Below are 22,839 nucleotides of genomic sequence, written 5' to 3'. Positions count from 1 at the left end.
TTACATGTTTCAATGTTAATATTTTGGACATAGTGTATTAAATAAAATATATTATTAAAAGTAATTACAATTGCTGCTACTTTTTTGAATGTAGCTACTAGAAAATGTAAAATGATGTATGTGGCTCCATTACATTTCTTTTGTACAGAGTTGATCTAAAAAGTACAGGGAAAGATTGAGAAGGAGAGCAGGTTGGAGCAGGGCTGAGGATTATGGGAATGACAGGCATTTTGGAAATGATGGCCTCACTTTGGTACATTTTGGTCTCAGGTGGTATTTGGCCTTATTTCACCTTGGTGGGGAGAGTTACCATGACATATGCCAAGGGGCTGAGGTCACAGCATAGAAAGCAGTAGTATGAGCCTGGCCAGGCAGAGGGGTGGAGGAGTGATGTCAAGGGGCTTGTTAAGGGGGCAGTTCAGGACTTTCACAGCTCCTCTTTTCCTTCATTAAAATGTACTTTTTTTCCTCATTGAAATGTACTTCTACCTCTCGCCTTAACTTGGCTAATAATACCTTAACATTCTATCTCTTTGTATAGTAGAATTTGCCCTAATTAAGACCAGTCCTCCTTTGAAACACATGAAAAGATGCCCAACTCACTTATAATAAAAAAAACACAAAGCAAAATACAAGGACATACAGTTTTTCACCTAGCAGATTGGACAAGGTATGGGAAAACAGGGTGTTGGGAATTTGGTAATCACAACCTTTATGGAAGACAAATTGGTAGTGTCTATCAGAACTTTAATTGTGCATATCCTTTGACGCAATCCCAGTGTTTCTCCCACAGATGTACACAATGCAAAATGACAGATGTGAAAGGGTATCCATTGCAGTAGTGTTTATGAAAGTAAAAGATTGGAGACAATTTAAATGCCCATTAATAGAGACTGATTAAATAAATAATGGGTATTACTTCAATAAAGTTATAAAATAATGTCACCTCAATAGCAGACAATCACTAACAATAATAAGACAGATCTCTATGTACAGGTGTAGAAAGAGTTCTAAAATATATTAAGTTTTAAAATAAGAAGGTGAGAACAGTATGTGTGTAGAACACTGCCATTTCTGTGGGGAAAAAAACCCCAATATTGTAGTACTCCATGATTATATATATATATATATATATATATATATATATATATATATCACATTTTATTAATCCACTCATGTATTGATTGGGGACTTGGATTGTTTCCACACCTTTGCAATTGTGAATTGTGCTGCTATAAACATTGCAGGGCAGATATCTTTTTAAATAGAATGTCTTTTTTTCCTCGGACAAATGCCCATTAGTGGGATTGCTGGATCAAATGGTAGTTCTACTTTTAGTTCTTTGAGGTATCTCCATATTAGTTTCTATAGAGGCTGTACTAGTTTGCAGTCCCACCAGCAGGGTATGAGTGTTCCTATCTCTCCTCACCCATACCAACGTGTATTATTTTGGGACTTTTTGATAAAAGCCATTCTCACTGGAGTTAAGTGATATCTCATTGTGGTTTTGATTGTGTCTCCCTGATGATTATAGATGTTGAGCATTTTTTCATATGTTTGTTGGAGATTAGTCTGTCTTCTTTTGAAAAGTTTATGTTCATATCCTTTGCCCACTTTTTGATAGGGTTGTTTGATTTTTTCTTGCTGATTTTCCTGAGTTCTATACAGATTCTACTTATCAGCCCTTTATCGGATGTGTAGCATGCATACATTTTCTCCCACTCTGTAGGTTGTCTGTTTGCTTTCATGGTAGTTTCCTTGGCTGTGCAGAAGCTTTTTAGTTTGATCAGGTCCCATTTATTTATTTTTATTGTTGCTGTAATTGCCTTTGGGGTCTTCTTCATAAATTCGTTCCCTGGGCCGATGTCTATAAGAGTTTTCTCAACATTTTCTTCTAAATTCTTGTAGTTTCATGCCTTAGCTTTAAGTCTGTTATCCACCTTGAGTTGATTTTTGTGAGAGATGAGAGGTGCGGATTCTGTTTCAGTCTTCTACATGTGGCTATCCAGTTTTCCCAGCACCATTTATTGAATAAGGATTATTTCCCCCAGTGTATGTTTTTGTCTGCTTTGTCAAAGATCAGATGGCTATATGGGGATGGTTTTATATCTGGGTTCTCCATTCTGTTCCACTGGTCTATGTCTCTGTTCTTGTGCCAGTACCATGAAGTTTTAGTTACTGTAGCCTTGTAGTATAGCTTGAAGTCTGGTAAATTGATGCCTCCAATTTGTTCTTTTTGCTTAAGATTGCTTTTGCTATATGGGGTCTTTTCTCATTTCATATGAAGCATAGAATTATTATTTTTCTGGATCTATGAAAAATGATGTTGATATTTTAATAGGGATTACGTTGAACCTGTAGATCACTGAGAGAAGGTGCAAGTTAAGGGACAGTGGGAACAACAGTGCCCAGAGAGGGAGCTGGAACCTTTGGTGTGGCTAGAGCACAGGGGAGCCGGGCCACACGGCAGATGATGAGGCTGAAAGGGAGGCATTTTTTCTATTCCCCCAGAAAGATCAAAGGAAAAAGTCCCATTTTGTGTGAAATGATGCAATATGTGCCCGAGTTAAAGAAAGCATCTTTGTGGGATGAGTAGCAAATGTATGTAGATACAGAAAAAAATTCATATGAGAATTTTAGAAATGAGCCTTTGGAATTATTTATTGGAGGATATTTAAAAAACTAAGAATTCTGAACAATAGTAGTAATATATACATATAAAAGAGATAAATATAGTTCAAGACTACCATTGATGAATCAATTAATGTATATCAATATATAGAAAATAGTAATCCATCCCTATTGTTGTGCCCTTCTCATTACTATTATTTATTTATTTGAATGTGGCTTTTGTCCTATGAAACCATGACATATCAAAAAAATTTGTTCATCTCACTTTTCTCTATTTGCAAATAAAAAAACCCCAAAATTATCTATTTTTTTGTTGAATAAATAATATATTCAAATAAAATAAAGGGTAAACAGTGAAATGTAAATTTCCTCCCACCACTGCCCCTAGAATCTAAAGATTCCTTCCCCAGTGGCAAGCATAGTTGCCAGGAACATCTTGTGTAGACGCATAAACAAATATACATATTATACTAGTTATCTACTGCCCTGTAACAAATTACCCCCAAACTTAGTGGCTCAGAACAACAAACATTTATCATCTTAAATCTTCTGTGGACCAGGAATCCAGTGGCTTCATTAAGCCCCCAGCTCTGGTCTTATAGTCAAGCTGTCAGCGGGTGCTGCAGTCAGCTCACAGCTCCACTCGGGAAGATCTACTGTCAGGCTCACTCAGAAGGCCTTCGACAGGATTTAGTTCCTCTCAGGTTGTCAGCCTCATCTCTTCACTGGCTTTTGGCTTGAGGCTTCCCTAAGTTTCTTTCTTTCCTTCTTTTTTTTTTTTTTTTTTTGAGACAATCTCGCTCTGTTGCCCAGGCTAGAGTGCAGTGGCATCAGCCTAGCTGACAGCAACCTCAAACTCCTGGGCTCTAGCGATCCTACTGCCTCAGCCTCCCAAGTAGTTCCCTCAGTTTCTCACTCCATAGGCCTCTCCACAGGGCATCTTACAATGCAGCAAGCAGTTGGCTTCATCAAAGCACACAAGAGAGAAGCACAAAAGGCAAGCAAGACTAGAAGCCAAAGGCTTTTGGTAACCTAATTGCAGAATTGACACCCTATCACTTTTGCTGTGTTCTGTTTGTTAGAAGCAAGTCCCTGGGTTGGACCTACACTCAGTGGGGAGGGTATTGCATAAGGGCACGGATACAAGGCATGAGAGATCATTGGGGGCCATCTGAGAAGCTGCCGACCACACACGTATGTTATATTTATATTATAGATCCCTTTAAAAAAACTCCACAAAGTTCTGTACTTTGCTTTAGTCATGAAGTAGTATATCTTGGAGTAATTTCCAAGTTAGTACATAAAGACCTTCCTCCTTCTTCTAACAGTGGCATAGTATTTCAGCTGCACCTCCACACAGAGCATTCTTTGGACATACCATTCCTTCTTAAAAGTCCCATATTGATGGATATTTCAAACATTTTTGGTCTTTTGCTGCACACCTTTTTTACCTTCATGAGAGTGCATCTGGAAGGTAAATTCATACAAGTGGAATTGCTATGTTAAAGGGTATGTGCACTTCACATGTTGATAGCTATGGCCAAAGTGCCATCCAAGGGAAGTTGAACCAATTTATCTCCCAACCATGAAGTATGAAAATTGTCTACTTATCCACAGCTTCTTGAGACTTTTTTTTCCACAAGCATTAATGAAAAAGGAAAAGAGAAATCACAGAAGAAAACCTTAAAAATCAAAGTCTAGTAAACTGGACAAATTGGAGTAGTTAATTATTAAGTAAAAATAGAACAAAACTCTGCTATTTGTTTAATTGGATGTGGATTTACCAGGGTATTTTCCAAGTATAATATGCAAATGAAAGCATAGGCCCCTGAGTTTAGGCCCCAGTATCCTTGGTGATCTGTTCCAGCTCTTGTTGCTATAAGCTTGGATAATTATTTCCCCTCTGAGGGTTGTGTTAACCCAATAGTTAGCTCTGTGAAAACACACAGACAGAAGCTCAGTGATTGTAAAAATGACTCTAGAATTTGGGGAGGGAGTTACAGTATCTGACCTATGGAAGACTTCTTTTACCCCAGCACTTAGTGACACTAATAGGTATCAAACCAAGTTTACTCTGAATAATTATTTACTTTGGAAACTTTACAACTCCAGCCATCTTTGTCTTTTATACTGATGTTTCAGGCATTAGAAAGACAGAGAATGTTGGGGCAAAAGAAGTCTTCCATAGCTCAGATACTGTAACTCCCCCACAAATTTTAGAATCATTTCTATAATCAGTCAGCTTCTGTGTGTTTTCACAGAGAAATACTCATTAGTGAAGGTAGAGTGTTCCACTGCTAAACAGTTCTAAAGGTTAAAAAAGCATTTTGTACGTTGAGTTGAAATCAGAATCTGTTGCTTGGTGCCTCCATCCAAAGCTTTCTTGTCTGCCTTGAGGAGTCACAAGGAAAAAGACTTTCTTCCTTGTAAACAGCTCCCATAGCTCTCTCAAGTCGGCTTTTCTCCAGGATGATTTTAATTGGCATCATTCTTTTCCCTAGGTATTGGTTTTCAGATGAAACACCACCACTCTGATTCTTCTCCCCTGAACATAATCCTGTTCTAACATTCCAAAAGATGTCAAGCATGAGGACCCCTTTAATGCCAATCTTTCTGTTGATCCCCACATGATAGTAGATGTACTTTTATGAACACTGATTGAGATTATAGTGACAATATCTGCCATAAACTCAGGAATGCTTTGACAGTGTTCATAGTAGCATTATTTACAATAGCCAAAAGCTGGAAGCAACTCAGGTGTCCATGGATAGATGAATGGATAAACAAACTGTGGTATAGACACACACTGGAATATCATTCAGCCTCAAAAAGAAAGTTCTGATGCATGCTACAACACAGATGAAGCTTGAAGACATTATGCTAAATGATATAAGCTTGAAGACATTATGCTAAATGACATAATGAAGACATTATGCTAAATGATATGACAGTCACAAAAGCACACATATTGTGTGAATTCACTTATATAAGGTACCTAGAGTAGTCAAAGTCATAGAGACAGAAGGTAGAAGGAAGGTTACTAGGGACTGAGGGGAGGGAGGAATGGGAAGTTACTGTTTAATGTGTATGTAGTTTCAGTTTGGAGAAAAAGTTCTGGAGATGGATGGTAGTGATGGTTGCACAACAATGTGAATGTTAAAGTCACTGAACTGTTACACCCTTAAAAATGTTTAAAATGGTAAACTTTATGTCGCGTGTATTTATCACAATATATTAAAAAAATTATAATATCCTATCAATCTCAGCAGCATCTCCAAACATTTGGGAGAAGCACAATTGCTCAATGAAAGCTTGATTGACAAGGACAGGAAATTAGAAAGATTTCGAAGTACAACAACACATGTAAAAAGTACACCAACATCACTCACAGAAGTTCTATGTGTTCAGTTCTGTGTGTTCACAGAAAACCTACAGAGGACGGTGGGTGTTTTTGTTTACCAGCAGCAGCAGCGCCACCATGTGGAATATAGTAAACGATGTTAGTTGTCTATTCATCCTGTCTGCAGAGTAATTACACAAGTCTTGAAAAAATTTTTTTTAAATTTGGGATGAGAAGGGATTTATATTATTTCAAAACCTATACAGGAAGGGAGACTTTAATGTCTGTTTAAAATTAGCATAATCTGAATTTTCTTAAAGTGAGGCAAGACTGTGCTAAGTTCTTCATCCTGCTCTCTGAGAAGCTTGTAGCAACTTCTGAGAGTTAGCCCCAGAGGTGAACATCTTGAGAGCTGGATAGAAACTCCCAATGGTTCTAAAGTACCCTCTATGAGGTCCTTCCTGACTCCTCTCAAGCAGTGCCATCTTCTCCTGTGTTCCAAAAAAAAAAGATGCTGATTTCATTCATTAACAAATATTCATTGTGTGCCTGCATGGTGCTTACTCTGCTCTAGGCACTGCAGACACAGCAGTAAACAAATAAAACTACAATTTCAGCCTTCATTTATCATATGTAAGCCCTTTGACAACAGGACCTGTCTCATCCCATCTTCACTGGAACCACACCTGCCCATTGAATATCCCAGGAACAATTTCAGAACTCAACTGATTAGAGATGACTATATTTATTAGGACCATTCCCATGTCAGTTCTCTGGTGGGATCAAAGCTGTGCCTTGCCATCCAGGGACAAAATACCGAGACAGAAAGATCATTATAGATCCTGTGGATAGTCTTAATAATAGCTCTCCAAAGATGTCCATGTCCTAATCCCCAGAACCTGCAAATATGTTACCCTACATGGCAAAAGGACTTTGTGGATGTGATTAAGTTAAGGCTCTTGAGATGGGAGATTATCCTGGATCATCACAGTGGACCCAATGTAATTACAAGGGTCTTATGATAGGGAAATAGTAGAGTTAGAGAAAATGTAAGGATGGAGGCAGATGTTAGAGAAAAGATGTTGTGCTTATGGCTTTGAAGATGGAGGAGAGGCCCATGAACCAAGGAATGTAGGTGAACTCTAGAGCTGGAAAAGGCAAGGCAAAGGATTGCCCTCTAGAGCTTTCAAACACAGGCCTGCCCACATATTTTGGATTTCTGACCTCTAGAACTGTAAGATAATACATTTGTGTTGCTATAAGCCACAATTTTGTAGTAATTTTTCCTACAGCAGCAATAAGAAACTATACAGATTTCTACCTGTCCTCCTTTGAATCTGCCTTCACACTGCCCATTCCTACTGGTGCACAGAGCAGGACATTTCTACTTTGTTCTCTTATCTTCCCAAGTCATGGAGATGTCCTGGTTTGTCTTGACACAAGCCTATAACAGTATTTCTCTAATAGGGTTGGCTGACCGTTCTTTGGTGTATCCTCATAGTATCCTGAGCTTTTTATGAGAATTTTAAATTCTGTAGTTTCAGTTCCATGGTTAGCTAAAAAAATTAATATATAATTCAGCGTACAACCCCAAAGTCACCCTATCCTCTTGAGAATGCTAAAAGCATTCTCATTAAAGTCAGGAACAAGACCAGAACCCCTCTTACTTAACATTATTCTGGAGGTACTGGCTAATGTAAGTATTCAAGGAAAAAAGATATAAAACTGGGACAGGAGGAAATAAGCTGGTAATTATTTGCAAATATGATTGTATTCCTGAAAGCTCAAGAGAATAATCTTAAAAACTATACAAATAGAATAATTCAGTAAACACACTATACAACAGTAATGTGTAGCAATTAATAAACAATTATTTCAGACATATATAAATAATGCAAAAACGTGCTATTTATAGTAACAACAGAAAAGATAAAACACCTAAGAATTAAAATAGTAGGAAATGTGCAAAATCAATATGAAGGAAATGGAACGAAACTTGAAAAAGAAGAAAGGTATGCCATGTTCTTTGATAGAAACTTACCATTATAGTAATGTCAAAATAAAGCCTTATGTATTTTAAGACCAGTGCAGTTAAATTTCTGTTACTAACAGCCAAAGGAAATCACAAATGATAAGGGAAATAATCTTGTTTCTCTTTTTCTTCATAACTTCATTCTCCACCAGCTTTTTATATTTGCTGGTTTTGTCTCAAGAGTGTCAGTCACATGGGGATATATGGACTCCCCACTGGCCAAAGCCAGGTCACAGGTTTAGTGAGGCCTAATCTCTGGAGGTTCAAGTCAAGCCCACCTTTGTACTGCCAGGCCATGGCAAGAGAACACTCCCCAGATGTTGCTGTCTTCTGGTTCTCATGAAGTGTCATGGGTACCTTGAGTTCTCCTTTGTCTCATATACACACACATACACAAACACACACACATTCACTTTAGGAACACCCATTTCCATATCTCTCCATCTGGACCATCCTGGGTTTTATTAACCTTGTTGGTAGAATAATTGCAACACAGTAAGGGTGTTCTTGTCATCAGGATCATAGTTAAAATTGCAATTTCTGTTATCTTCAACATGTCACCAGCCTATTCTTGGGCTGTAGGCTTTTGGACACCATTTTTACATATCTCTTACCTCCCAGGCATTTGCAGTTTTAAAAAATACCAATGCTAATTACTATTGCCAAAGAATTCTATATATTAATGTATATTAATATATGTAATCAATAAGTAAGGCAGGTCATTTTTTTGGTGGGAGAGGGAAGAGAAGCTGCTGCTGCCGCTGAAATTTTAGTTGTGTGGCTAGCACTGCAGTGTGAGTGTGGGGCAGGCAATCAAGTTCATCAGAAAGAATCTTCCATTTAACACAGACCACACTCTCCTTGAAGGCTGTTCCCTGACTATTCCTAGAAACAGCTAAGATCTATCTTGGCAGAAGAGGCTAGATCTGATTTTTAGCTGTCTTTCCTTTTCTTTCTTCAGAGCCTGGCAAGTGCTAGAAAGAAACTCAATAAATGCCAAATGAACAAATGGATGGGATTGTGCTTTCACCACCCTATGTCCTAAATCCTAGAGAGCAGGAAAAAAGCTTCTTAAAAATTTTCTAGAATGAAAGCACCACCAAGTAGGAGCAGTACATTGACACAGTATAGGAGGTTTTAGTTTTGGGGCAATCATTTTTAAGGTCTCTATTTTTCAGCATGTAAAGGTTTCAGAACCATAAATATTGTTTTGGTTTGTTTTTATAGAGACGGGTGTCTTGCTTTGTTACCCAGGCTCAAGTACAGTGGCATGATCATAGCTCATTGTAGCCTTAAACTCCTGGGCTCAAGTGATCCCTCCCCACCCACCCTCTCCCCCCAAGCTTCTCAAGTAGTTGGGATTACAGGTGTGAGGCACCATGCCTGGCTAATTTTTTTTTTTTTTTTTTTTTAGAGACAAAGGTCTAACCATCTTGCCCAGACAAGTCTCCAACTCCTGGCCTCAAGCGATCCTCCCACCTCAGCTTCCCAAAGTGCTGGGATTACAGCTCCATTCATGATGTTAAATTCTTTCTCCACTCCATTTTCCCCTTTTCTTAAAAAAGAAATTAAAATATTTTTTGGGGGGGGTTCTAAAAATTATTGTAAGCCCTAGGTACTGAGCTTTCTGTGCCTAATTGATAGGTAAGTCAGTTTTGCTTGGTGCCTGGGGGACTGGTTGTTAACATTTTGATCATCACCCCTGGGTAAGAATTACATTGTATATCAGAATACTGAAATGCTTACAAGTAGGCCAGGTTTGCAGAATTTGTCCACCCTGTGTGGTGAAGCCTGGCCAGAAGACTCTTCCTAGCCGCTTTCCCAAGAAGTTGCTGCAGGCCACCTCGTCTGGATCATTGCCCAGTATTGCCAGACGTTCCCATCTTTCAAGAAAAGCTGGAAACCCTGAGTTTAACATAAAATCTCCAAATTTAAAAATGCTAGCTCAAACTTCAAAGAAAAAGAAATCTCCTTTGAACTAAACAAAATACCTCCATGGACTGTATTTGGCATTGCTTTGTAAATTCTGTTGAACATAGTTGTTGCAGGGAGAAGAGTTAAAAACAAATGGCAGGGGTGGGGACTAGAGAATGAACACATAGGAGGAAAAATAGCATGGTTTTATGTGATTGTAAGAAGATAATACTAATTGCAGTAAATTGTATGATTCTTACCAATGTGTAGTCTCTTAGCAATAATTGTAAATCTAATTAAAATTTTCAGGTTCTATAAAATTCCATTTGGATTATATTCATGCTATCTCACCCTCCTTAATTTGTAGTTTGAGTAATAGGGCCAGAATTTCATGACTTAAATGTATTAAGGGGAACTCTGCTCATAACTGTGATTTTGAATTTTTAAAAGCGTACTTAATTAAGTCTTAATAAAGACCTATGTATTACTTATAGTCAGGTCACATTTGTCTGACTTGCTCTAGGGAAGAAGTCTACATTGCTTTAACTGTTTAGGGGTAAACATTTAGTAAACTTTTTTTTTTTCAGACAAGGTCTTGCTCTGTTGCCTGAGCTAGAGTGCAGGGGTGTCATCATAGCTCACTGCAGCCTCTGACTCTTGGGCTCAAGTGACCCTTTTGCCTCAGCCTCCCGAGTAGCTGAGACTATAGGTATGCATCACCACACTCAGCAAATTTTTTAATTTTTTGTAGACCAAGTCTCACTGTTGCCCAGGCTGGTCTCCAACTCTTGGGCTCAAGTGATCTTCCTGCCTCTGCCTCCCAAAGTACTAGCATTACAGGTGTGAGCCACTGTGCTCAGCCTTAGTAAACATTTTTAAAAGAAGTAGGACTGGGGATTTGATTGAAAACCTGCATATATGCACTTTTCAGTGACAAAATCAGCCTGTGGCATTGCCAGAACACCACTAGGCACATCCAGTCCCATTTCTTCTCCCTTCATCTCAGCTGATGATTTTACTTTCTAATTTTAGACTATAAACAGTTAGGATCTAATGTGATGAGCTTCTTGAGTAGGAAAGTATAGGTTCCTATGGAAACAGAAGCAGGGTCTCTGACTTAGGCTTGGTGGGGGAGGAAGTGACATCTTCAGTAAGAGCAGAAAATTGTTTAGACTTCAATTATAGGTCAGAGCAAGAGTAAGGGAAGAGGCCCAGAACTGAAAAGTCATGACAGGATCCAAGATTGGAAATAAATTCAATTGGATTGGAGATTGCAAAGCATCATTCTATTTTAATTTCATGTAAAACACTTGTCACTTTCTGATCATTTCTTGTTTGCTTGTTTCCCTGTGTATTGCCTGTTCTTCTAACGCCATCCCCTCATACAGAACAGGCGGCATAGCCTGCAGATTCTTAAGTGATTGGCACATATGACTGTTAATCTTTCCTGAGGGCTAACCATGTATCAGATCCTGTCCTAAGTACTTCCCTCAAACTCCACCCCCACCAACCAATAGACAAAATGCTACTTCTTCAGCACTGGCTCAAATGCTTTCTTCTCCGTGAAACCTCCTCCATCTCTTCTCCCCATCCGACTCTCAAAATTAATTACTTATATCAGACTTCTCTCAGCTATTGATCCTTCCTTGCAGCAATTAAATTATGCATAGTGTTAGCTTGCTTTTTCCTTGTCTCTCCCATTGCTCATTGTTTTAAATCATGTGAAGACAGTGCATTTTTATCTGTCTCCGTAAGCCTTATAGCACTTTAGGCAGGCTTTTATATACAAAACAGGGCTCAATTTCAAGGCTTTCTCAAAGGAAAAAAACAAAAACAAAAACAGGGCTCAAAAATATTTTGAATAAATTAAGAGAGAAAGGGCCATGAATGCCCTCTATCCCCCACCTCAGTGCTAAAAGCAATCTTTTAAAACAAAAATATGACCCCTTCAACACTGTTGAAAGCCAGTCTTCATCCTCAGGATAGAATTCTAATTCCTGAGCACAATGATTAACTCAGGCCCTGTGTTAACTTGCTCCTATCCACCAGTACAGCCATGACCTTCCTCACCATGGTCTAATAAACTTCAACCGCTTATGGTGTCCCGCACAACCGGCTGCGCCGATTCACGCCACAGGTTTTACTTCAGCTACTCCCTCTGCCTGGAATGCCCTTTCCGCTTTCCTTTCTTTGCCTGAGTCGGTTCGGGCATGACCTTCTCAAGCAAGCTTTCCTAACCCAGATCCGGATTAAGAACTTTTTTTTAAAAAAAAGTACTAAGTACAGAAAAGTTTATGGTGCTTCTCCATTTATGTGATTTAAAAGGAAAACAATACTAAAGAGTAAAATGTAATTTTTAAAATGACACACAACATGTATGCTAGATTTAGAATGCCGTCTGTATTTTACGATTTTCTCTCATTGCCTCTCCACGTACCCATTTTGCAGACGCCCTAAGTAGAGTGTTTATCGGATCACCCTCAGACTGGGTCAAATTCTCCTCTTCTCGGCCACGCCCTACCTCAACATTCACCATCTTAATCTGAGCAGACTGCAAGTTTGTCTCTCCCACCAAGATGTGATCGCCTGACCAGCGGTCAGCTCCAAACGTATCTTCTGAGTTGAAGTAAAAGCTCTTCCTGGGATGGGCAGTGCATTTCTTTAAGGAGCGGTTCCCTTCTCGCCCAGGAAATACAACTGCCTCGCATCTATCAAGAGTTGACGCTGGGATAAGAAAGTGATATATCAGGAGGAACAAGGAGATTCTCTAAATTCCCAGGCCCAATAACGCGCGACCAGACAACGAGACAGCCAGGAAGACTACTGTAATGGACCGAGCTGGGAAAGTTACTGACACCGGAAGTCACGTGGTGCGGTTTCGCCTGAACTCGCTCTGTCGGCAATCGACTCTTCGGCCTTGCAGGCGCCTCTGGCGGGCTTCGCAGAGATCAGCTCTTTCGGTGCTCGACTCGCCCGTGCTGCTGCCGTCGCCGAAGGAGGGGCAAAGCTCAAGATGGCGGACAAAACGCCAGGCGGATCTCAGAAGGCCAGTTCAAAGGTAATTTCTTAGAGAACTTCATAAGTCAGTGGGTCTATCCCTGTAGTCTGGGGCCTATAGATGCTTCTGGCCTAGGAGAGGAGACTGGGGTTGACGTCCGCGTTCTGGTCTCCACGGTAGGCCCGGGCGCCGCCGTACTGTGGTGCGCAGGTTGAGAGGCCTGGTGGCTTCCCTTAGTCCCAGCCTGGATTCGGCTCGAGACTGGCGTGTCCAGAGGTGGTGGCCTGAGTATTTCTTCCCGCGCTTGACATTGGAGTGATCAGGAATTCAGAATGAGGCCTGAAGCCGGGAAAACGCGCCCCTGTTTCTCAATTTGCTGCGCTCTTAGGCCTCTGGACAGAGTGCCTGGGAGAGGCGGGAATCACTTCCTAGCGCTTAAGTGCTGCTTTTTTCTCAGTTCTTTGGTTTCCTATCTCACTCATTTCCGCCCTCCCAATTTCTTTCATTCCCTCTTGGGACTAAATAATCTCTGGGGTCGCTAGCTGTGAGGGAAGGCCTACTAGTGGAAGGATGCGGGTGGGCAGTGCAGAGGCGGGAGCAGGTCTCCTTTGCAGTGCTGCGTAGCCAAGGTTAATGCTACACACTTTACACGTGGTCTTTACCTCACTGTAGGGGAAGTAAAAAATGAAGCAGTTCTCTGAGAGTCCAGGACTCCATGTTGAGTGTTCCACTGAAAAGAGAACTTCCGTAGACTTGGAAGCTACCTAAGATTAGTAAATATCATCTGCGTTTACAGGGAACCGTATGCACGTATTGTGAAACCAGTGAGTTGTAGAAGTAGTTTAACGTTAGTAAGGTTGTCTTATCATCGGGTCTTAGTTGCCATCTTGGGCGAGTTATTTAATCATTTATGGCTTTGAGTTTCTCATTTCGAAAACGATATTAAAAGTAGTAGGCACTACCAAGAGGTATTTGTTAAGCTTTTTGATGCTGATGCAGGAAGATATATAACACTTACAGGTTCTGGGACTTTTACATCTTAAAGAGTATGTATGATTATAAATCAGTTATTAGGAAGTTAAGTTTACTACAGTCCAAGTAGAGAGCTTTGCGTTTCCAGTTTGTTCTGAGAAACATAATAATACATTTTATACTTGCTTTCTAATAATCTGAATGTTTATGGGTTTCTGGTGAATGATGTTCACTAAATAGTTTGTTATTAGTAATGGCCTTACTAGACATCGTTTAGTTACATGGAAACTGTGGTAGAGGGCCAGTTTTGAATGTTTTACATTATACCTTTACTCCATGTCATTTTTTTCCCCACCCCGGTTCATTTCCCCACTTACCCTTCCTTTGGAGAGAGGGGACTAAGAGGATACCTCATTCTGCTCACTCTTATTAACAGATTCATGACAAGAACAGCCCCACTTACTGTTAGGGAGTTATTACTAAAGCTGGCTGTTCTAAATAATGTATGCATAAACTTCAAAGTATTAGGGTATTTAAATTATCCTCTATTTGAGGCTTTGGGTACATTGAAAACAGTTCAATGTATATGTTCAGGCTTCCTTCTAAAATAATACTCAGATTGTGAATCTGTGACTGTGCCCTGTAAGTAAATTATTGGATTTTCCAGTAATCTTTTCCATTTATATTGCTTTAGATTATTATCTGTTGATGCTATTAACAGATTTATTACTGATGTGTGTAAAAGGAATCAAAATATCTTAACTAAAGTAATGTTGAAGTGATTTCTCCATTAATATGGAGACTGCATAATATAATGGAAAGATTATGGATTTCAATAACGAGAGGTTTGGGTTCAAATCCTTGACTTGGTAATTATATTTTTGATAATATTAAGGCAAATTGCTTAAACTCTCAAGCCTCAGTTTTCTCATTTTTAATAAGCATATAATTCCTTTTTACAGGATTAACGTAAAGATTAAACGAGTTAATGTCAATAAAGTACATAATCTTGGTTCTTTTCCCTCTCTCCTTTTTTGTTATAAGAAGAAATAAAAGGCCAGATGCAGTGGCTCACGCCTGTAATCCTAGCTCTCAGGGAGGCCAAGGCGGGAGGAATGCTCAAGGTCAGGAGTTCGAAACTAACCTGAGCAAGAGCGAGACCCTGTTTCTACTAAAAATAGAAAGAAATTAATTGGCCAACTAAAAATACATAGAAAAATTAGCTGGGCATGGTGGCACATGCCTGTAGTCCCAGCCAGGAGGCTGAGGCAGAAGGATCACTTGAGCCCAGGAGTTTGAGGTTGCTGTGAGCTAGGCTGATGCCAGGGCAACAGTGAGACTCTGTCTCAAAAAAAAAAAAATAAAAATAAAAAGTAGAAAAGTAGTTAGTTTTCAAAATGTCAGAAGAAATTTTAATCGTGAGATTTAGACTCTAAGTTATCAGCTATAGTAATTAATGACTGCCCAAATTGCTGTTTTTTATTTCTAACATGAGTCCAGAATTTATTAGAGAAAGTGTAAGATCATTTTGGCTAATACTGCAGCACTTGGGCTTTCTAGCCATTGATCTCTCTGGTTTGATTTCCCTTCCTCTGGAGAGAACAGATAAGTGGTTTATATTCTACAGTACAGATAAAAATCATAAAACAGATACTCCTGTTTTATGATTCTTCTTTAGTAGTTAAATTCCCATTTATATAGATAGGGATGTTTATTAATCATATTTCTAGACATGGAGGAAAATGCTAATTTTAAAAGATACAATATGACAAAATCATTAACACATCTCTTAATTATAAAATAGATTAAATTAGATAACCTCTGCAGTTCCTTCTAGCTTTAAAATTACATTTTATGTATGTATAGTCTTAGTTGTTCCTAGTAAGGAAAACCCCATGCCCTTTTATTTTCAGTGTAATTTTGCTGTACTTTGTATGGTAAAGCCTAGCAAATGTAGACATTCAGTAAAGTTAGAGATGAGCTAAAATTTTCCTATGTATTTATTCCTGTTTATCATTAGACTAAAATATTGCTTGGTCAGGGAGGGGTGTTGATGCCATGTAGCTTTGATTTTGAGAGGAGAGACAGCCTATAATTGTTTGCTTATAAAGTTGTTAAACATTTTTCATTAGAATTTATAAAAATTTATTATTTTGACTTTAAGAATTGTTTGCTCAGCAAAATGAGGTTGAGGAGAAGATAGTATTTTCTTCTGTGTCTCCTGTGCTGCAATGTTGCTAATATAGTAGAATTGTATGCCTTTTATTTCACTCGCTAACCATGCCTATACAAAAATGGCAAAAAGCAATATTGTCAAAAATTGAGTTAGAGAGGTGAATGGATAAAATGGAAACTGCTACTGGCTTCCTTAGACATCCAGTGCTGAATTGCTTTGGGAACTATTTTGATTGACTGTCTTTGCTGAATAACAAAGTATCACTTTTAAGAAATAAGTAAAATGAAAATCTGTTCAAGGCTTGTGATGCTTAGATGTTTATTGCAGACAGATTTCATTTTTTGTGGTACCTAAAGATTGAAATATGATAAACTACAAACAAAACACACACCTTGAAACTCAGACTCTTTTTGGTGGCCAGTTTTAGTTTAAACTGAATCTTTATTATAATCTGGTTGAAAATTTATCTTAAAATATAAGGTGGTTAGTTTTTTGGGTGGAAGATAGAACTATGAATTTCCATTTTCTTGATTGATACTTCTTAGAAACTTTAATATGCAGCATTGGTGCTAGAAAATTACTCTTGATGTGGTTAAAAAAATTCCTATCTTACTGGATTGAATACATTGTTTTCTGTAAGTCTAATTTTTGTTTTCTTTTGGTTTCTAATTCTGAAGCTTTGTTTTCCCTGGAAAGCAAATCTAAGAAAGATATCCATTTGCCTTATTGGCAAATGAGAGAAGGGCTCATCTGGTGTTTAAGAAGTTAAGGACACCTATCCCTCTACCCTTTTTTACAAAGAGCATCATTTTTGATATAAAAACAAAAACCTGCTACAAGATATTTAAATGAAAAACAATAATATTACAAATCACTTGCCTCTTATTCTCAGTAGTTTTAACATTTTATTCCACACCAGCCATATTTTGCAGAAAGCAAGATATATTTGGCAGTAGCACTTGAGGCTAGATATGTCTATTCCTGAGGAGTTAAATGTTTCACTAGGCCCTTTCTCACATTAGATAAACCACAGGATATTCATAGTGTACTTACAACTTTTCTTATAGTGTTGGTATTGTTGTGGATTAATTTAAATTTTAGGTTTTTTATTTAACTTACTATACATAGTACCGTCTTAATCTTACAAAGTTTTATTTTTGAGAGGTGGAGACCTTTGTTTGGTTTGAATAGTGGTATTAAGCCAGGTAGCTGCTACTTGTTACTGAGTGGAGAGCATAGTATGTTGACAGTGTGAACCATAATTTTGTTTGGTAGGTACTTGTTACGACAAGTTCAGAGAACAAGTATAAATGAAGCTTTGTCATTTGCCAGATCTTGTGCTTGATACTGAGATAGAACATGTTAAATAAGACTTTACCCATGTTTGGGGAACGTGCTATTTAGAAGAAGAGAGTAAACACATATAATAGTACAAGGCAGAGCTGTTAGAAGTAAAAGTTCAGAGAAAGAAGTAACAACTGTTTGAATAGAGGATGGAGAGTGGGAGGTCTCAAGAGCATAGTAGAGTTTGATTGAGACCTTTGAACAATTAGAGTTTTGAAAGGTAGAGATAGGGGTATAAAAATAGATGGGTAGGTGAGGTGAAGAAAGTAAATTTCTGGGAAATGAATTGATAAATAGCTCATTTAGCCAGTGCATAGGGCATTTGCGTGGGAAATAAAAGGACCTGAGACTAGAAGGGTAAATTCAGACTAAATTGTGGAGGGCCTTGAAGGCTAGGGAATAAAATTAGAGAGCCATAGAAAATTTGAGGCAAAAAAGTTATTTAGGAAATCTATTCCAGGGGCATAGTTTAAGGGAGAATTTGAGGGTGAGGAGGCCCAGAGGTTATTGCAGTGGTGCTGTTAAATCTTGAGGATTACTTCAAAAACTACCTCACATCCTCTCCTGGGAAGCTTTCCCTAACAACCCACATCCACCACCTTCCTGTTTAAGATTTATCTGCCTTTCGTGCTCTTGTGACATATTCACGTTGTTTTACTTGTCTCTTTATTAGCTCCTATAGGCAGGAGCTGTGTCTTATTTTACCTTGTATCTTTAATACAAGGCACAGCACTCGCCTAATAAGATCTGCCCAGTAAAGAAAGGGTTGAATAAAGGGAATATCTGAACCACAATGATGTCTTTGGAAAGGAAAAAAGGGTCCCCATGCAAGATCTGTTAGAGGTGAGATGAACTGGATTTGACTTGGTTGATTATGGGGGATAAGGAAGGAGTCCAAGACAACTCTGTTATAATGCTGCTGCTGGCTAGCACTCAATGAGCAGTTGGTCAGTACCAAACACTGTTCTAAGTGCTTCACCTGTACTTGTCTTTCACAAGAGCCCTGTGAGGCAGGTGCTATTCAGCTTTACAACTGAAGAAACTAGGCTCAAGATTACAAAGTTGGTGAGTGCTAAAACCAGGAAGTCTAATTCCAGAACTTGTGCACTTAACATTTTACTACTTCCAGATTATGAGTGATTGAGAATTATGATCCAGTGTCAGAAATAAAAAGGGCAAGAGGAGAAGCTAGTTTGGGAGAAATTTTAGTTATGTTGGATTTGAGGAATGGGGAGCACCTGTAAATACAGATGAAGCTTTGCTAGTTCACCCACCACTTACCTCCTGCTCTGCGTGGCCGTTTCCTAAGTTTTATGGAAGACAGTTTTTCCACAGATGGGGGATGGAGTGGGGACCAGTGGAGCACTGCAGCCTAGGGGTTGGGGACCACAGAAGTAGTGTTATCTTTACTGTTTTCCTTGACCACTAGCTTTAGAAGTTGGTTAGTCTTTTAAAAATCTTATTAGCTACTATTTGCATCTCTCCAGTTGTTGTTAAGCCTAAAAAAATACTCCATTCTGAATGCTGTGTATCAGTGAAAATGTCTGGTTTGCACTTAAGTGTTAGGGACATCTTAGGATAGTTGAAATCAGCTGATACACCTTCCTAAGACCTGCTGTTATTGCTGTTGGCAAATTCATATTGTGTTATTTGGAAAGCTGACAAAGTGCTACTTTTGAACTGATTACTTTTAGAGATTATTTACCATTTTGGTGAATAATTATGCAAGTAAGATTGTTGAGTATTAGATTACAGAGCTTCATCTTTAAATGACTTAGAGTCAGGAAAGATAACTGTGGACATAGGCAGAGTATCTAGATTCTTGTAGCTTTCTTTTCTTTTTAAATCCTAGAAGTGGTGATTTGGATGTAGTGGCATAGAAGGTTAAAGAAAGGCTAACACTTTCTTAGCTACTCTTGTATGCCTATTCTTGGTGAACTTCAGAATTATTTTAGCAATTCCCTTGCCACCTAGCAAAGATTTCCTTTTCGTATTTTGAGTTGTTGAATGGAATTGTATTAAATATTAAACAAATTTGGGTATCACTGACATCATCTTAATATTGTTTTTCCATCTATTAATATGATGAATCTTTTCAAAATGTGACTTGAATAACTGAATTTTCCCTAAAGTTTGTGTTTTATTCACAAAGGTGATTTACATTCCTTAAATTAGTTTCTAGGTGTTTTATACTTTTTTGTTGCTGTTATCATTAGGATATAATTTCTGTTACTTAGCAAGTTAATACTGGTATATTGGAAGGCAGTTGATTTTTTTTTTTTTTAGTCCACTCAGTTACTTGACCAAACTTTTCTTCTGTAAGAGTGGTTGTTTATTCTCTTGGATTTCCTAATTTCTAGATACCTATAAATGGATGCATTTCAAGGTGTGTTTCAAAGTGCGTTTCACAAAGTTAAGTTTAAATATAAAAAAAAATCTTCCTCCATACCATCTTGACCTTTAAAAAAGATTAGCTAGGAGAAGAAAATGAATGAGGGGACACACAATGAAAATTGGAGACAGAAAAAAGAATGAGATGGGAACTATTGCAGTGCTTAGTTGTCTTATTAATTCTTGCCTAGGCTAGAGGTCACTCAGTATAATGGAGTTCAGAGGAGTTAATTGATTCAGTGTAAAAATCTGATCAACTGTTCTTAGCCTTATGTTTGGAAAAGGTAAATAAAGCAGTACTGTATGGATCCATATTAATCTACCTGTATTTGCTGTTTGCTATGACATACAGATCTTAATTTTTCTCTTAATATATTGTATTTATTTGAAATCTGGAACTGGGAGCTAGGGTCAGGTGAGATATTTGTGATCTCAAAAGTCTTGATTTCACTTTTACCCTTAAATATAAATAAAAATAAGTAAACTCTCACTACCCAATACTATTATTTAGTTAATAGCCTTGTAGCTTGTCTAGGGACAAAGAAGTCCCTAGCTGCATAGTGAAAAAACAAATTATTGTGTATTAATACTAGATGTATAGCGATAAAACAAATTATTGTATATAATGTGAAATCTGAAATGTAGATCAATTAAGAAAAAATAAGATGAAATTATAACAGTTGATGTTGTTGGAAAGTACCATTATTTGAAGACTTAACTCGTTTTTGTGCCAATAGTAAGCCTGGGCATGCTGAAGTGGAAGCATTCTCCTTAAAAAAGGTTGTAAATGGTGGCCTATTGGGGATTTGATAATAGTGTTTTTTTCTTGAACTATTTCTGCAGTAAACTTGTAGCTTTTAATAGACAGCAAGGTTTTATGTGTGGATTTCCTTATGTGGCTTTGGGTAGTTGGAGAAAGGAGAGGTTTCTGTGCTGTGTACCAAGAAGTTGCTGCTTGGACAGTATTATGTCAGTAAACAATGTAGGTATGATTAGGAAGAGCTTTTGCACAAAAATTCTGTTCTAAAAATGATGGTTAGGTTTCCAGTCTATACTATAAAAAGGTAACTATGCCTCAGGTATATCCCATTAGCATTTATATCATATTTTTAGAAAAATGCATTTTGAATTTTAAACAAATTATTTATACATTTACTTTGAATCATAGTCTTAAGTCAGATTGCCCTTGTTTAGTTTTATTAGCTGAGAAGAAATGGCTAAAAATTAGGAAAGATTAAGTCTTTATAACATGAGATATACTGTTTTATATAAGAATACATTTTTTGATCCTTTAAATATTGACTTTTATTTTTTATACTTTCAGACGAGATCATCAGATGTTCATTCATCTGGATCTTCAGATGCACATGTGAGTATAAAAGGCAATTTTTATCTTTTTTCTTTAAAATTTTCTCTTTGTATGTGTCCTATACCTATGATTTTACTTGATCAATAAATACAATTATATTGTATGTGCCTTTTTTCTTTTACCCTTTTTGCTAGGTGCCCTCATTTTTTTGTGTGTTCTACTTATATAAGTTAGCCCTCTCAAACCATGTGAGAAACCTAGTGTATAAAATCCTTATTTTTTACTGTGCTTACAAAATTCTGTGTGTATTTATACAGTGATTATGGGATTGCATTATATACACTCTTTTCTCACTGCACAGTACACCTGTTTGAAATTCCCACAGGTCAGCTGGCGTAGCTAATCTGTTCTTATTAAAGGCCTCATAATGTTCCATAGTGGGAAGGTACAATATTTACTAAGCTATTTCTCTGTTCATGGGCATATACATACTTTTTGTTTTAAGCTTTTGAATAATGTTATGAATAACACTGCAACAAATATTCCTTTACATATGTTACTATACTAGTGTTCAAAGTGAGGTCTGCAGACCCCTGGAGGTCACTGAGAATATTTCAGTAGTCCTGTGAGTTCAAATCTATTTTGTAATATTAATAATATTAAGGCATTGTTTGCCTTTTTCACTGTTTTGACATTTGCACTAATGCAAATGCATTTAGAGGTGCAATAGCAGTTGGTGGGTACACCGTTTAGCACTTACCAAGGCAGTATCTCCAAAATGTACTAGTAGTCATTGTATTCCCCCCCCCCCCCAAGCACAGTAAAAATATTCTAGTTTCACTTAAGAATGTTCTTGGTAAAGCAATAAAATTAATATTGTTAAGTGTTGACCTTTTGTACAGGTCTTTTTAATATTCTGTCTGTGTGATAAAGCAAGAAGTACATGTAAGGTACTTCAGCTTACCAAAATGTGATGTTTGTCTTCAGGATAAGTACTTGTATAGTTGTTTGAGTTTAGAACTGAAACTAGCTGCGCTTTTTTTTTTTTTTTTTTTTTTAAGCAAATACTGTTTTTATTGGGAATGACTGACAAACTACAGTTAGACTTGGGTATTTGGCAGACATTCTCTTGAAAAGGAAAGACATCTGTTACTTCAAGGAAAACAACTGACACCAATATAAAATCCAAACTTTCAAGTGTAAATTAGAATTATTGAAAACTTTCCTACTCTTAAGGACATTTCTGATGAATCAGAAGTGATATTAAGGGATGTGATTTTTTGATAGTGTATAATGAATTCAGGTATTTGGCCTTGTTATTTGTAGTTTTCAGTATGTGATTTTTATAAACACTTGTTTAACTTTTCCTGAAGATGGACGCATCTGGACCCTCAGATAGTGATATGCCAAGTCGGACACGGCCTAAGAGCCCAAGAAAACATAGGAATGAAAGTGCCCGTGAAAGCCTTTGTGATTCTCCCCATCAGAATCTCTCAAAAGTGAGTATTAGTAATGATTTTTATCTGTCCTTGATTGAATTTGGTGATTGACTATCTTGGTTTTATACTTGTTTCATTTTATTCTATTTGAAAATAACATCCTTTTTGTATTTGGGGTAATGATAAGCTCAAGTTCATGGAGGAAATGTTTTTAGCTCATATGTCAGATTGTGTTTCATTAACAGTTTTTACTTTGAAAAACAAAGCATTTTTGGATGCAAAATTGTTAACTG

The 22,839-nt window shown here is 37.6% G+C and overlaps 1 protein-coding gene across 2 annotated transcripts in view; it reads left to right on the top strand.

Moving 5' to 3' along the window:
• The window catches only part of U2SURP (U2 snRNP associated SURP domain containing), an 85,144-nt gene that overhangs the window by 21,023 nt on the left and 41,282 nt on the right, over nt 1–22,839 (top strand). For both annotated transcript variants that reach the window (XM_012762386.2, XM_076004888.1), the window contains exons 2-4: nt 12,366–12,975; nt 21,123–21,167; nt 22,481–22,606. In XM_012762386.2, coding sequence (XP_012617840.1) covers nt 12,931–12,975; nt 21,123–21,167; nt 22,481–22,606 — 216 coding nt within the window. In that variant the 5' untranslated portion in view covers nt 12,366–12,930. The remainder of the gene's footprint in view (nt 1–12,365; nt 12,976–21,122; nt 21,168–22,480; nt 22,607–22,839) is intronic.

The sequence above is a fragment of the Microcebus murinus genome, chromosome 1, assembly GCF_040939455.1.
Source record: "Microcebus murinus isolate Inina chromosome 1, M.murinus_Inina_mat1.0, whole genome shotgun sequence".
NCBI lineage: Eukaryota > Metazoa > Chordata > Mammalia > Primates > Cheirogaleidae > Microcebus > Microcebus murinus.
The sequence above is the reverse complement of the archived record's forward strand: the minus strand, read 5'-3'. Positions and strand labels throughout refer to the sequence as shown.